At 45.3% G+C, this 17,054-nt stretch overlaps 1 protein-coding gene across 3 annotated transcripts in view; it reads right to left on the bottom strand.

The window, feature by feature from the left end:
* Positions 1-17,054, bottom strand: part of CAPSL (calcyphosine like) — a 42,089-nt gene that overhangs the window by 12,373 nt on the left and 12,662 nt on the right. For 2 of the 3 annotated variants that reach the window (XM_077281670.1, XM_077281677.1), the window contains exons 2-3: positions 10,043-10,179; positions 9,737-9,914 (exon numbers count right to left, since the gene is read on the bottom strand). In XM_077281670.1, coding sequence (XP_077137785.1) covers positions 9,737-9,914; positions 10,043-10,179 — 315 coding nt within the window. Of the gene's footprint in view, positions 1-9,736; positions 9,915-10,042; positions 10,180-10,861; positions 10,885-17,054 lie in introns of those variants that run through there. The other variant, XM_077281674.1, reaches the window with a different exon arrangement.

The following is a 17,054-nucleotide window of genomic DNA, read 5'->3' as shown; positions in this document are numbered from 1 at the left end:
GTCTTTGTCTCTCTACAGGAAGTGGAGGGTGTCTTTGTCTCTCTACAGGAAGTGGGGGTGTCTTTGTCTCTCTACAGGAAGTGGGGAGTGTCTTTGTCTCTCTACAGGAAGTGGGGGGTGTCTTTGTCTCTCTACAGGAAGTGGAGGGTGTATTTGTCTTTCTACAGGAAGTGGGGGGTGTCTTTGTCTCTCTACAGGAAGTGGAGGGTGTCTTTGTCTTTCTAAAGGAAGTGAGGGTGTGTCTTAGTCATTACACAAGTGGGGGTGGGTCTTTGTCTCTCCATAGGAAGTAAGGGTAGTTATTTGTTTCTCTACAGTAGTTGGGGAGGACCTTTCACTTTCTATAAGCAGTGGGGTCATGTCTTAGCCTCTCTACAAGAAGAGGTAGGTATTTCTTTCTCTACAGGAAGTAGCAGTGGGTCTTTATATCTGCAAAAAGTGGGGGTGAGTCTTTGTCTACAATAAGTGGGGGTGGGTCTTTGTCTCTCTACAATAAGTGGCGATGGATCTTTGCTTCTTTAAAGAAAGGAGAGGTGGGTCTTTGCCTCACTGCAAGAAGTGGGGACAGGTCTTTGTCTCTCTAAAAAAAAGGGGGCAGACAATTGTCTCTACAGGAAGTGGGGGTCTTTGTCTCTCACACAGGAAGTAGGGGTTGGTTTTTGTTTCTCTACTGTAAGTGGGGAAGTGGTAAGTTTGTCCTTCAATAGGATGTGAGTGGATGTCTCGGTTTCTCTACAAGAAGAGGGGTGGGTTTTGTTTCTCTACAGGAATCAGGCATGAGTCTTTGTCTTTGAAGGAATGTCTTAGTCGGTCTAAAAGCTGTGGGTGTGGGTCTTTGTCTCTCCACAAGAATTGTGGACAGGTTTTTGACTCTCTACAGGAAATGGGAAGAGTTTTTCTCTCTACAGGAAGTAAGGATGGGTCTTTGTTTCACTACTATTGGAAGTGAGGTGATGTCTCAGGTTCTCTACAAGAAGAGCTGCTGTGTTGTGAATTCTGCTCTTGGGTTCCTGTTGTGAATTCCGCTCTTGGGCTCCCTCCGGTGGTTGTAAGTAGCACTTTTGTGAATTCTGCTCTTGGGCTCCCGCCTGTGGTTTTGAGTGGTATTGCTGCTTCTTGGATTTAGCATTAGCAGCTGCTTCCACTGATCTTCTTTCTGCTCGGCTATTTTAGTCTCCTTTATCCCTCAATCAATGGCAGTTGTCAATTGTTCCTGCCTGGAGGCATGGCTCTTGGATTTCCCTGACACTCTGACCCGTTCAGCAAAGATAAGTCCTTGCTTGTCCTTTTGCAGTCCACTTGTTGTGGACTTATTGTTCAGCACATTTATGTTTTGTTCATTTGTCCAGCTTATCAGTATGGATCTATTTAGCTAAGCTGGAAGCTCTGGGCTGCAGATTTTGCCCTCCACACCTTTAGTCAGGTGTGGAGATTTTTGCATATCTCTGCGGGGGACTTTTTCTAGTTTTTATTACTGACCGCACAGTGTTTCTTTCCTTACTGTCTATCTAGCTAGAATTGGCCTCCTTTGCTAAAATCTTGTTTCATACTACGTATGTCATTTCCTTCTCCTCTCATAGCCAATATATGTGGGGGGCTGTCCTGTCCTTTGGGGATTTTCTCTGAGGCAAGATAGCTTTCCTGTTTCTACCTTTAGGGGTAGCTAGTTCTCTGGCTGTGACGAGATGTCCAGGGAGTCACAGGAACATTCCACGGCTACTGCTAGTGTTGTGTTAAGATCAGGAACTGCGGTCTGTATAGTTACCACCTGCCCAGAGCTAGTCTCATGTCGCTCCTAAATTACCAGTCCATAACAGGTTCCCTCCGGTGGTTGTTGGTGGTAATGCAGTTGTCTCTGGATTGCAATCCTGGGCAGGTGTCCCTGTTGATTGCAGTTCTGACTGGGGTATTTAAGGTTGCTGGATTCATTAGTCCTTGCCATTTGTCCATTGTTCTTGGAGGTTATGGATCTCAGTCTGGTTCCCCCTGCCTTGTTGCCAAATCACCAAAGATAAGTTTCTGTTTTTTGTTTCTTCAGCACACATGCTGTGTGCTTCACAATCAGTGCTATTCATTGTTTTTTCTTGTCCAGCTCAGACTGTGTTAGGATTTGTTCAGTCAAGTTGGATTCCCAGGAGATGCAGATATACGTTCCATGTCTTTAGTTAGATGGTGGAATTGTTGTATTTTCTGCTGTGGATATTTTCAGGATTTTAATACTGACCGCTTAGCATTCTGTCCTATCCTTTCCTATTTAGCTAGAGTGGCCTCTTTTGCTAAATCTTGTTTTCTGCCTGCGTGTGTCTTTCCTCTAATACTCACAGTCAATATTTGTGGGGGGCTGCGTATCCTTTGGGGTTCTGCTCTGAGGCAAGATAGGTTTCTCATTTCCATCTATAGGGGTATTTAGTCCTCCGGCTGTGTCGCGGTGTCTAGGATGTGATAGGTACATCGCACGGCAACTTCTAGTTGTGGTGTCAGTTTAGGGTTTGCGGTCAGTACAGGTACCACCTCTCCTGAGAAGGTCTCATGCGGCTCCAAGGTCACCGGATCATAACAGTACAACTGGCCAACAATGAGTTAAATGCATCTCAGAAGAAGGGAAAAAAGGTGTTGAGCCATTTTTTTTTCTGCAGTCTGCTTTGTCTTTTCTTCCCTCTTTTTCTCTGGGTGGCTGAGGAGTCTGGTGGTAGCATGGATATTCAGGGATTAGCTTCTCGTGTAGACCAGCTTGCTGCTAGGGTACAGGATATTTCTGATTATATATTTATAATATTATATTATATATTATATATTATTGATTGTCCAGACTCCGGTTTTGGAGCCTAGGATTCCTATTCCTGATTTGTTTTTTGGTGACAGGTCCAAATTTTTGAGTTTTAAAAACAACTGTAAACTGTTTTTTGCTCTGAAACCTCGATCCTCTGGTGATTCCATTCAGCAGGTTAAAATTGTCATCTCCCTGCTGCGTGGCGACCCTCAGGATTGGGCATTTTCACTGGAATCTGGGAATCCGGCCTTGCTTAATGTAGACTCCTTTTTTCAGGCTTTAGGATTATTATATGATGAACCAAACTCTGTGGATCAAGCGGAGAAGACCTTGTTGGCCCTGTCTCAGGGTCAAGAAGCGGCAGAATTGTATTGTCAGAAATTTAGAAAATGGTCTGTGTTGACTAAATGGAATGATGATGCTTTGGCTGCAATTTTCAGAAAGGGTCTTTCTGAATCCGTTAAAGATGTTATGTGGGGTTTCCCACGCCTTTTGGTCTGAATGATTCTATGTCTCTGGCCATTCAGATTGATCGGCGTTTGCGGGAGCGCAGAACTGTGCACGCTGTGGCGTTGTCCTCAGAGCGGATGCCTGAGCCAATGCAGTGTGATAGGATTCTGTCTAGAACGAAACAACAAGGATTCAGACGTCAGAATAGGTTGTGTTTTTATTGTGGCGATGCTTCTCATGTCATTTCAGTCTGCCCTAAGCGTACAAAGAGGATCGCTAGTTAATTTACCATCAGTACTGTACAACCTAAATTTCTGTTATCTGTGTCCTTGATTTGCTCATTGTTATCATTCTCTGTCATGGCGTTTGTGGATTCAGGCGCCACCTTGAACTTAATGGACTTTGAGTTTGCCAGGTGTTGTGGTTTTCCCTTGCAGTCTTTGCAGAACCCTATTCCTTTAAGGGGCATTGATGCTACACCTTTGGCTAAAAATAAGCCTCAGTTTTGGACACAGGTGACCATGTGCATGGCGCCAGCCCATCAGGAAGAGTGTCGATTTCTGGAGTTGCATAATTTGCATGATGCCATCGTGCTGGGTTTTCCGTGATTGCAGGTACATAATACTGTGTTGGATTGGAAGTCTATGTCTGTGACTAGTTGGGGTTGTCAGGGGGTTCATAATGACGTTCCTTTAATGTCAATCTCCTCTTCTTCCTCTTCTGAAATTCCAGAGTTTTTGTCTGATTTTCAGGATGTATTCGATGAGCCCAAGTCCAGTTCCCTTCCACCGCACAGGGACTGTGATTGTGCTATTGACTTGATTCCAGGCTGTAAGTTTCCTAAGGGTCGACTTTTCAACCTGTCTGTGCCTGAACATACCGCTATGCGGAGCTATGTAAAGGAGTCTTTGGAGAAGGGGCATATTCGGCCATCTTCTTCACCGTTGGGAGCGGAATTTTTTTTTGTTGCTAAGAAGGATGGCTCCTTGAGACCCTGTATTGATTATCGCCTCTTGAATAGTGTTGAGCATTCCGATACTGCAAGTATCGGGTATCGGCCGATATTTGCTGTATCGGAATTTCCGACACCGAGATCCGATACTTTTGTGGTATCGGGTATCGGGTATCGCAACAACATTAATGTAATAATGTGTAAAAGAGAGAATTAAAATAAAAAATATTGCTATACTCACCTCTCCGACGCAGCCTGGACCTCAGCGAGGGAACCGGCAGCGTTGTTTGTTTAAAATTCGCGCTTTTACTTGGTTACGTGAAGTCCCGGCTTGTGATTGGTCAGGGCGGCCATGTTGCCGGGACGCAGACCAATCACAGCAAGCCGTGACGAAATTACGTCACGGCTTGCTGTGATTGGTCCGCGTCCCGGCAACATGGCCGCCATTAACCAATCACAAGCCGTGACGTCACGGGAGGCTGGACATGCGCGTATTTTAAAAAGCGCGCGTGTCCAGCCTCCAGTGACGTCCCGGCTTATGATTGGTCACGGCGCCATGTTGCCGGGACGCGGACCAATCACAGCAAGCCGTGACGAAATTACGTCACGGCTTGCTGTGATTGGTCCGCGTCCCGGCAACATGGCCGCCATTAACCAATCACAAGCCGTGACGTCACGGGAGGCTGGACATGCGCGTATTTTAAAAAGCGCGCGTGTCCAGCCTCCAGTGACGTCCCGGCTTATGATTGGTCACGGCGCCATGTTGCCGGGACGTGGACCAATCACAGCAAGCCGTGACGAAATTACGTCACGGCTTGCTGTGATTGGTCCGCGTCCCGGCAACATGGCCGCCATTAACCAATCACAAGCCGTGACGTCACGGGAGGCTGGACATGCGCGTATTTTAAAAAGCGCGCGTGTCCAGCCTCCAGTGACGTCCCGGCTTGTGATTGGTTAATGGCGGCCATGTTGCCGGGACGCGGACCAATCACAGCAAGCCGTGACGTAATTTCGTCACGGCTTGCTGTGATTGGTCCGCGTCCCGGCAACATGGCCGCCCTGACCAATCACAAGCCGGGACTTCACGTAACCAAGTAAAAGCGCGAATTTTAAACAAACAACGCTGCCGGTTCCCTCGCTGAGGTCCAGGCTGCGTCGGACAGGTGAGTATAGCAATATTTTTTATTTTAATTCTTTATTTTACACATTTATATGGATCCCAGGGTCTGAAGGAGAGTTTCCTCTCCTTCAGACCCTGGGAACCATCAGGAATACCGTCCGATACTTGAGTCCCATTGACTTGTATTGGTATCGGGTATCGGTATCGGATTGGATCCGATACTTTGCCGGTATCGGCCGATACTTTCCGATACCGATACTTTCAAGTATCGGACGGTATCGCTCAACACTACTCTTGAATAAGATCACAGTCAAGTTTCAATACCCTTTGCCTCTGCTTTCCGATTTGTTTGCTAGGATTAAGGGTGCTAGTTGGTTTACTAAGATTGACCTTCGGGGGGCATATAATCTTGTTCGTATTAAACAGGGTGATGAATGGAAAACTGCGTTTAATACGCCTGGAGGCCATTTTGAATATCTTGTGATGCCATTCGGGCTTTCTAATGCTCCATCTGTTTTTCAGTCCTTCATGCATGACATCTTCCGGAATTATCTTGATAAATTCTTGATTATATATTTGGATGACATTTTGATTTTTTCCGATGATTTGGGAGTCTCATGTGAAGCAGGTCAGGATGGTATTTCAGATCCTTCGTGATAATGCCTTGTTTGTGAAGGGGTCTAAGTGTCTTTTTGGAGTGCAGAAGGTTTCTTTTTTGGGCTTCATTTTTTTCTCCTTCATCTATAGAGATGGATCCGGTTAAGGTTCAGGCCATTCATGATTGGATTCAACCCACATCCGTGAAGAGCCTTCAGAAATTTTTGGGCTTTGCTAACGCCGTTTCATTGCTAACTTCTCCAGCGTGGTTAAACCCTTGACCGATTTGACGAAGAAGGGCGCTGATGTGGCGAATTGGTCCTCTGCGGCTGTCTCTGCCTTTCAGGAGCTTAAACGCCGATTTACTTCTGCCCCGGTGTTGCGTCAACCGGATGTTTCTCTTCCGTTTCAGGTTGAGGTTGACGCTTCTGAGATTGGCGCAGGGGCCGTTTTGTCCCAGAGGGATCCTGTTGGTTCCTTAATGAAACCGTGTGCCTTCTTTTCCCGTAAGTTTTCGCCTGCTGGACGCAATTATGATGTCGGCAATCAGGAATTGTTGGCTATGAAGTGGGCGTTTGAGGAGTGGCGACATTGGCTTGAGGGAGCTAAGCACCATATTGTGGTCTTGACCGATCATAAGAATCTGATTTACCTCGAGTCTGCCAGACGGCTGAATCCTAGACAGGCTCGATGGTCCTTGTTTTTTTCCCGTTTTGATTTTGTGGTCTCATATCTTCCGGGTTCTAAGAATATTAAGGCTGATGCCCTCTCTAGGAGTTTTTTGCCTGATTCTCCTGAGGTCCTTGAACCGGTTGGCATTCTGAAAGAAGGGGTGGTTCTTTCTGCCATCTCCCCTGATTTGCGACGGGTTCTGCAGGAATTTCAGGCTGACAAACCTGACCGCTGTCCAGTGGGGAAACTGTTTGTTCCTGACAGATGGACTAGTAGAGTGATTTCTGAGGTTCATTGTTCTGTGTTGGCTGGCCATCCTGGTATTTTTGGTACCAGAGATTTGGTTGGTAGGTCTTTTTGGTGGCCTTCTTTGTCACGGGATGTGCGTTCTTTTGTGCAGTCCTGTGGGACGTGTGCGCGGGCCAAGCCTTGTTGTTCCCGTGCTAGTGGGTTGCTTTTGCCATTGCAGGTCCCTGAGAGGCCCTGGATGCATATTTCTATGGATTTTATTTCTGATCTTCCGGTTTCCCAGAGGATGTCGGTTATCTGGGTGGTTTGTGACCGGTTCTCTAAGATGGTTCATTTGGTACCTTTGCCTAAATTGCCTTCCTCTTCAGATTTGGTTCCATTGTTTTTTCAGCATGTAGTTCGTCTGCATGGTATTCCAGAGAATATTGTGTCCGACAGAGGTTCCCAGTTTGTTTCTAGGTTTTGGCGGGCCTTTTGTGCTAGGCTGGGCATTGATTTGTCTTTTTCTTCCGCATTTCATCCTCAGACAAATGGCCAAACCGAGCGAACTAATCAGACCTTGGAGACTTATTTGAGATGCTTTGTGTCTGCTGATCAGGATGATTGGGTGGCTTTCTTGCCTTTGGCCGAGTTTGCCCTTAATAATCGGGCTAGTTCGGCTACTTTGCTTCACCCTTCTTTTGTAATTTTGGTTTTCATCCTCGTTTTTCTTCAGGGCAGGTTGAGCCTTCTGACTGTCCTGGTGTGGATTCTGTGGTTGACAGGTTGCAGCAGATTTGGGCTCATGTGGTGGACAATTTAGTGTTGTCTCAGGAGGAGGCTTAACGCTTTGCTAACCGTCGTCGGTGTGTTGGTTCCCGGCTTCGGGTTGGGGATCTGGTCTGGTTGTCTTCCCGTCATGTTCCTATGAAGGTTTCTTCCCCTAAGTTTAAGCCTCGGTTTATTGGTCCTTATGGGATTTCTGAGATTATTAATCCGGTGTCTTTTCGATTGGCCCTTCCGGCCTCTTTTGCTATCCATAATGTCTTCCATAGATCTTTATTGCGGAAATATGTGGTGCCCGTTGTTCCCTCTGTTGATTCTCCGGCCCCTGTGTTGGTTGATGGGGAGTTGGAGTATGTGGTTGAGAAGATTTTGGATTCTCGCTTTTCGAGGCGGAGGATTCAGTACCTTGTTAAATGGAAGGGTTATGGCCAGGAGGATAATTCTTGGGTTTTTGCCTCTGATATCCATGCTGCTGATTTGGTTCGTGCCTTTCATCTGGCTCGTCCTGATCGGCCTGGGGGCTCTGGTGAGGGTTCGGTGACCCCTCCTCAAGGGAGGGGTACTGTTGTGAATTCTGCTCTTGGGTTCCCTCCGGTGGTTGTTGGTGGTAATGCAGTTGTCTCTGGATTGCAATCCTCGGCAGGTGTCCCTGTTGATTGCAGTTCTGACTGGGGTATTTAAGGTTGCTGGATTCATTAGTCCTTGCCAGTTGTCCATTGTTCTTGGAGGTTATGGATCTCAGTCTGGTTCCCCCTGCCTTGTTGCCAAATCACCAAAGATAAGTTTCTGGGTTTTATTCCTCACAATCAGTGCTATTCATTGTTTTTTCTTGTCCAGCTCAGACTGTGTTAGGATTTGTTCAGTCAAGTTGGATTCTCAGGAGATGCAGATATACGTTCCATGTCTTTAGTTAGATGGTGGAATTGTTGTATTTTCTGCTGTGGATATTTTCAGTATTTTAATACTGACCGCTTAGCATTCTGTCCTATCCTTTCCTATTTAGCTAGAGTGGCCTCTTTTGCTAAATCTTGTTTTCTGCCTGCGTGTGTCTTTCCTCTAATACTCACAGGCAATATTTGTGGGGGGCTGCCTATCCTTTGGGGTTCTGCTCTGAGGCAAGATAGGTTTCCCATTTCCATCTATAGGGGTATTTAGTCCTCCGGCTGGGTCGAGGTGTCTAGGATGTGATAGGTACACCCCACGGCTACTTCTAGTTGTGGTGTCAGTTTAGGGTTTGCGGTCAGTACAGGTACCACCTCTCCTGAGAAGGTCTCATGCGGCTCCAAGGTCACCGGATCATAACAGTGCTGGGTCTTTTTCCTTTACAGGAAGTAGGGTTGAGCCTTTTTTTTCCACTGGAAGTGGGGGAGGGTCTTGTCTCTCTACGAAAAAAGTTGAGGTGGGGCTTTGTTTCTCTACATGATGTGATGGTGGATCTTTGTTTGTCTACAAAAAGTGGGGGTGGATCTTGATTTTCTACAAGAAGAGAGGGTGGTCTTTATCTCTCTACAGGAAGGGTGGATCTCTGACACTCTATAGGAAGTTGGGTGGGTCTTAGTCTCTCTAAAGGATGTGTGGGCAGGTCTTTGTGTCGCTACAGGAAGTAAGGGTGGATCTTTGACACTCTATAGGAAGTTGGGTGGGTCTTAGTCTCTCTAAAGTACTCGAGCGCAGGTCTTTGTCTCGCTACAGGAAGTAAAGGGGATATCTACAAGAAATGGAGGCTGGTCTACTCTAGCTGTCATACTGCTTAAAGGTGTGACAGAGAAGTAGGATTTAAATTCAGTTCTGGCAAGCCACTAGGCAAGAGCAATGCAAGCTGGGAAATGACAACAGGAAGTACCAGCACTTATAGTGCTGGCATAATACTGATCAAGTGAGGATGGAAAGTTACAGAACAAGTGCACTAAAATAAGTTTTACCTTGTGGGTGATAAGAACAACAATAGCATCCACAGGAGGTACCATAAATGTCTGATATGTGCAGGTCTCACCTATCAGGAGAATGGGACTCTGTTCTATGTGGAGAGTTTGGATTACTCTTATTAGGGCATATTGATATCATAAAGGGGTACTCAATGACTTCTGACAACAGTAGATTACTTTTAACACGTATGACAAAAAAAACAAATATTAACTCTTTGTTCATCACAGTCACTCACCCGTAATGTAACCAAGAATTCATCAAAGTCTATTGTTCCACTTCCGTCTTTGTCGAATACTGCAAAAAGCTGCTGAGCCTCATTCTTGTCTATCATCACACCATAATCACTCAATCCTTTTAAAAATTCCTTAAAATCCAGCGACCTGCTGTTATCGTCATCCATGATCTTAAATACTCTGAAGAAAGAGGATAACGATGATCACTATTACAATCAGACACATTTCTGTACAGACTGAGGCAGAATAAGCAGAGTCATTTCATTATCATTAGAGTACACCAGTGGTAGGCACAATCTTCTGCTCACCTTCCCAGACCTTTGATCCCCGCAGACCCCCGGGAGAGACACTGCAAACGAAGCTTCTCTACCGGATCTGAACATGTGGACAAATCCTTCTTTGCCTGCATCGCCATCTCACGGTCGTGTCTTGCAGTGCCGGCCATCTGGAGGAACAAGAGAACACATGGAAGCTTATAGTAACGTACAGAATCAACAAAATGTACATGATGGTACCCGTTTATTCTTCCTGGGCTGTAGAGGAACTACAACCACCGGACACAAAAAGTCAGGGTATGCTGAGGGTTGTAGTCTCAGAATTGCTGCACAGGTTAGAGACTAATGCAGCCTATTAAAGCAGATTGTTATTGCGTATCAGAGCTGGACAACTGCTATAAAGCGATGGCCCAGATTCTCCAAACAGATTTGCCAGAATTTTGAAGGATAAAACTGTTTGAAATATTACATAATTTTTGTGCAACTTGCAGGTTTTAAATTTTTTTTACGACATTTGACTCTTCCATGACAGGCCCTGCCATCTTTTTGAAAAGTTGGTAAAGCTTAACAGGCTACAGTGATCATTAGGCATCAATGTATTGGGTCATTCGTGGATGCAAAACGCCACCATTGATCTGTTGTGCTGCAAAATTTTTGCCATGAGGTGTCATTCTATAGAAAGTAATGGAGTTATTGAAGAAGGCGGAGCAGGCTATCACTTAGGGATCCATTGCAGGGAATGAGATATTACTATGTAAAATGCTATAGAGGAAAATGGCGGTTTATGCTGTGGCTGAGGAGTGTAAGGGGGAGCTTTCAGAAATCATTGCCTTCGGCCCAAAGACACTTTACCTGGCTCCTGTATGAAGTCCCTCAAGTTGCTTTGGCTTTGTTCTGATTATTTTGACTTGTTTCTCACCCTAGATTCATTCCCCGTCGCGCCTGATCTCGGTTATTGATTGACAGATTAAGTTAAACATTATTAAACGGAATTTGAGAAATGCCACAGACTCTCCAGCATAACAGAATAGTGGGCATCAGTTTATTCCCATTTTAAAAAATGACTGCTTTATTCTCGAAACAGTGACACTCCTGCCCACAGGTTGTGTGTGGTATTGCACCTCAGCTCTGTTAGGCTGTGTGCACACGTTGCGCATTGGGGTGCAGAATTTTCCGCACAAAATCTGCATCTCCTGGAAGAAAACGCAGGTGCGGATTTGCCGCTGATTTTCTGCGGATTTTGTGCGTTTTTGTTGGGGATTTTCTGCTTTTTTTACCCCTGCGGATTTCTATAATGGAAGGGGTCAGAAACGCTGCAGTTCCGCACAAAAGAAGTAGAATGCTACTTCTTTTGATCCGCAGCGGTTTTCATGTGGAATTGTCCTCGACTCCTCACCATTAGCACAGCATTTTTTTTGTATTGATTTACATTGTACTGTAAATCACTTTGCGGATCTGCAGCATTTCTTCGAGGAAAAATCCGCTGCGGATCCGCACTAATTCCGCATCGTGTGCACACAGCCTTAACGTCTATGAAGCTGTGAACTGCATTACCACACACAAGCTGTAGGCAAGAGTGGCGCTGTGTGGTGCTAACCCTGGCTCCCCTTCATCATAGGGATTGAGGGACTGGGTCAAGATTCCCGTTGCCCCTTTTACCTAGAAGGAATGAGCAGTGGGAAATAAACAGGACACCAACCTTCCCACTTAACATATAAGCTGTAGGTGCATTTTTTGCAATATGTGGGTGGTGGGTTACCCCATGGCGGTGCCATCTCTACTTCTACCTAAACTATTTCTAGAGGAATTGGTGATTAAGTAAATATTCACAAAGAAAAAAGGGAAACTAATAAATTGCCCTTACATCCAACCCTCTACATTACTTTCAGCTATTGCAGTAACCAGCAACCACACGGGATTTATATGTACAATATCTTCACAAAAATTATAAAGGAGTTGTCTAAATAAGACCATTCTTTCAAAATATACCCATGGACACCATAAAGGCAGTTCTCTACATAGCCCACTCCTTATCATGATGGATTCTACCCTGTCACTAATGTTAGAATATGGAGCTTATAGAGGTAATATAGTTACACAAAACATATACAGAACAGTGACTACAGGGTTACATTCGGAATAAAAAAATATATTTCATATTTTTGTGCAAAGCTGTTAGCCTCTATGTAAGAATAACTTCATGGTCAATCGCAGACCTTCAAGTAGTTGCCTTCTTGTACTTTTATAAATCCGATAACCATGGACATCTGGATATATTGGCCAGAGATTATCAGCATCGAGTACTTTTTAAGAAATTTAGGGTTATTTTTTGCAACTGATTATGATTTTTTCTACAACTAATTGTGCTGAATATACTGATCTTTGCACGCATGCACACTGTGTAGTTGCTAAATTCAGTATCCTATATAAGCGCCTGTAATAATGATCATAGCATGATACAACTGCAATACAGTTGTGGCCAAATGTTTTAAAACTGACACATTTTTGTTTTTACAGTTCGCTGCTTGAGTTTTTAAGTTTTTAAAGTGGCAACTTGCATTATTTCTAGATTGTTATGAAGTGGGAGCAGATGAACTGCCAAATAATAGCAAAGTCATTCCTTGCCATGAAAATTAACTTAATCACGAAAATCGCATTTCCAGATATTTTGAGCCCTGCCACAAAACGATCTGTTTACATCATTCCAGTGATCTTCTCATTAGCTCAGGAAAAAGTGTTAGCGAGGACAAGGCAGCTGATAACACTCTGTATTGTTGAATGAATTACAGTGGCTACGGAAAGTATTCAGACCCTTTAAATTTTTTACTCTTTGTTTCATTGTAGCCATTTGGTAAATTCAAAAAAATTACCGGTAACTTTATTTTCTCATTAATGTACACTCTGCACCCCATCTTGACTGAAAAAAAAAACAGAAATGTAGAAATTTTTGCAAATTTATTAAAAAAGAAAAACTGAAATATCACATGATGATAAGTATTCAGACCCTTTGCTCAGTATTGAGTAGAAGCACTTTTTGAGCTCGTACAGCCATGAAACTTCTTGGGAATGATGCAACAAGTTTTTCACCCCTGGATTTGGGGATCCTCGGCCATCCTTTCTTGCAGATCCTCTCCAGGTCCGTCAGCCATTTTCAGGTCTCTCCAGAGATTGGGTTTAGGTCAGGGCTTTGGCTAGGCCAGTCAAGAATGGTCACAGAGTAGTTCTGAAGCCACTCCTGTTATTTTAGCTCTGTGTTTAGGGTCGTTATCTTGTTGAAAGGTGAACCTTCGGCCAAGTCTGAGGTCCAGAGCTCTCTGGAAGAGGTTTTCATCCAGGATATCTCTGTACTTTGCCGCATTTATGCTTCCTTCAATCCAGAGTCCCCTTATAGAGGTGGAAATCAGTAGCCTTCCTCTAGCACCGAGGTGTTGTAGTACCTTACTGCTAAGCCTTTCATAAGGTCCTCACAGATGTTGTAGATGTTATTGGTGTTATATCTCTCTCTCTGTCCCCCAGATGGATAGGACAAACCCGTATGACCGGTGGCTTGAGGCGTTTTACAGGGACTCTATCATGCCCCAGCCTCTAAGCGGTGCCACAATGCCTCCTGGGTGTAGGGGCGGGCAGGTAATGTGAAATTAGCTGTCCTGCCAGTCTCTGGAGCAAGGCATAAAGGACTGTTGCTCCCTCGGTGTTCCGGCTACCGGGATCCTGCGCCTCAGAAGGAGGCAGCCTGTGCAGGGCAGAACTCCTCCTGGTATCCTTTCCTTTGCTGACTTCTTCTCCCTCTCTACAATACAATTCTCTTTCAGTGTCCGTTCTCAGGAACTGCCGCACTTAGGACAGGCACAGCTCCGTGTCCTTCTGTCTCGGCCTCTGAGAGGCTCCCACCCCTGTCAGGGACCAACTACCTGAGCAAAGCTCAGCCAGCAACTGCCTAACTTCCTCCCCAGGCATCCAGTTTTACCTAAGTGTGAAGAGTGCCCTAATAAATAGGAGCATAGCTCCCCATGGTGGCCTGGAGCGCGAAATGTGTTGCATGTTTGTGATACCTGGATTCGGTTGTCCTTCTTTGCCTCCAAACATAACATCACTCCCCCCTAAAGGAGAATGATATTACTGCAACGACCAGAACCCTGGGGAGCTGCACTGTCCCTGCAGCTGAAAAACACCCCCATAGCATGATGCTGCCACCACCATGTTTCACTGTTGGGATTGTATTGGGCAGGTGATGAGCAGTGCCTGGTTTTCTCCATACATACTGCTTAGAATTCTCACCAAAAAAGTCTATCTTCATCTCATCTGACCAGAGAATCTTATTTCTCATAGTCTGGGAGTCCTTCATGTGTTTTTTAGCAAACTCCATATGTCTTGCACTGAGGAAAGGCTTCCTGTTATGGTTACCCCAATGACCAGGGGAATAAAAATACAAAACGGACTAGCTCTCGGGTGATGGAAACTAAGGTCGACCGTGACCTGAACCTGACCCAACACTTACAGTAGCCGGGGGATGTACCTACGATGCCCTAGACACCACGCGCCAGCCGGAGATCTAACTACCCCTATAAGAGGAATATACAGGCCTGCCTTACCTCCAGTGAGGAACCCCAAAAGATGATAGTAGGCCCCCACAGATATTGACGGTGAGTTCAGAGGAAATGACATACGTAGGATGAACAGCAGATTTAGCACAGTGAGGTCCGCTTACTAGATAGCAGAAGGACAGGAAAGTGTTACTTCACGGTCGACCTAAAAATCACTATTCAAAAACACCATCCAGAAATTACTTTAAACTCCAGTGACAACTCATGCCACTGGAGTAGTAATTTTCTGTCCACAAGAGCTTCCAGCACTGAAGAGTCACATTGCAGATAGCTGGACAAAAATAGCAAAAACAAGAAACAAAATTCAACTTAGCTGAACTGGAACTTGAGGCAGGTGAATGCAACAGAATGCTACTAGCACATTGTTGGCCGGCATATGACTAACAGCCAAGCAGCCTTAAATAGGAAACTCCCCTAGAGGGTGGCGACAGGTAATCAGAGATGGAGGAAGGCACATAAGAGGCACTACCATAACAGACCACCGGGGGAGCCCACAAACCGAATTCACAACAGTACCCCCCCCTTAAGGAGGGGGCACCGAACCCTCACCAGAACCACCAGGGCGATCTGGATGAGCACTATGAAATGCACGAACCAAATCAGGAGCATGAACATCGGATGCTGTCACCCAAGAATTATCCTCCTGGCCATAACCTTTCCACTTAACCAGATACTGAAGTTTCCGTCTGGAAACACGGGAGTCCAAGATCTTTTCCACCACATACTCCAATTCACCCTCAACCAACACAGGAGCAGGTGGATCAGCAGAAGGAACAACCGGTACCTCATACCTCCGCAACAATGACCGATGGAAAACATTATGGATATTAAAAGATGCTGGGAGGTCCAAACGAAAGGACACAGGATTAAGAACCTCCAGAATCCTATAAGGGCCGATAAACCGAGGCTTAAACTTAGGAGACGAGACCTTCATAGGAACAAATCGAGAAGACAGCCACACCAGGTCCCCAACACAAAGACGAGGACCAATACGCCGATGACGATTAGTGAACTGTTGAGTCTTCTCCTGGGACAACTTCAGATTGTCCACAACCTGTCCCCAAATCCGATGCATCCTATCAACCACAGCATCCACTCCAGGACAATCCGAAGACTCCAATTGACCGGACGAAAACCGAGGGTGAAACCCTGAATTACAAAAAAAATGGAGAAACCAAAGTGGCAGAACTGGCCCGATTGTTAAGGGCAAACTCTGCCAATGGCAAAAAGTCAAGCCAATCATCCTGATCAGCGGACACAAAACACCTCAAGTAAGTCTCCAAGGTCTGATTAGTACGCTCAGTCTGGCCATTAGTCTGAGGATGGAATGCAGACGAAAAAGACAAATCGATACCCATCCTGGCACAGAACGTCCGCCAAAATCTAGACACAAACTGAGTACCCCTGTCAGACACTATATTCTCAGGAATACCATGCAAACGCACTCCTTCCATCTAGTAAGCACCGACCATTTACGGAATTTCTGGCAGTATATCTCAGCTTCATCTTGCCCTTGGGAAAGAGCTATCAAGGCTTTCTCAGCCAAAATCTCCAAATTAGGCTCTTCATAAAGCAACCCCAAAGCCTGAAAAAACGCATCTACATTTAACAACGCAGGATCCCCTGGCGATAATGCAAATGCCCAACTTTGTGGGTCGCCGCGCAATAGAGAGATAACAATTTTAACTTGTTGAGTATGATCACCAGCAGAGTGAGATCTCAGAGACAAAAACAATTTGCAATTTTCTCTGAAACTCAAAAACCGGGATCTGTCTCCGGTAAAGTATTCAGGCAGAGGAATCTTAGGTTCAGACATTGGAGCACGTATAACAAAATCTTGTAGGTTCTGTACTTTTGTCGCAAGGTTATTCAAACCTGCAACTAAACTCTGTGGATCCATATTCAAATGGGTGTAACCCAAGCATTCAGAGGTTAAGAGGAGAGGAGAAAAAAAAAAAAGGCTGAAGACTGCAGTTTAAGCAAGAAATACAAATGATCAAACTAAGGTGCACTTTCAAACACAAAAAAAAAAAAAAAAAACCTTTTCTCCTCCTTCCTACTTTAGTGCATATTTTAACACATAGATTTTTTACAGGCCGGCCAAACTGTTATGGTTACCCCAATGACCAGGGGAATAAAAATACAAAACGGACTAGCTCTCGGGTGATGGAAACTAAGGTCGACCGTGACCTGAACCTGACCCAACACTTACAGTAGCCGGGGGATGTACCTACGATGCCCTAGACACCACGCGCCAGCCGGAGATCTAACTACCCCTATAAGAGGAATATACAGGCCTGCCTTACCTCCAGTGAGGAACCCCAAAAGATGATAGTAGGCCCCCACAGATATTGACGGTGAGTTCAGAGGAAATGACATACGTAGGATGAACAGCAGATTTAGCACAGTGAGGTCCGCTTACTAGATAGCAGAAGGACAGG

The sequence above is a fragment of the Ranitomeya variabilis genome, chromosome 1, assembly GCF_051348905.1.
Source record: "Ranitomeya variabilis isolate aRanVar5 chromosome 1, aRanVar5.hap1, whole genome shotgun sequence".
NCBI classification, from domain to species: Eukaryota; Metazoa; Chordata; class Amphibia; order Anura; family Dendrobatidae; genus Ranitomeya; species Ranitomeya variabilis.
The sequence above is the reverse complement of the archived record's forward strand: the minus strand, read 5'-3'. Positions and strand labels throughout refer to the sequence as shown.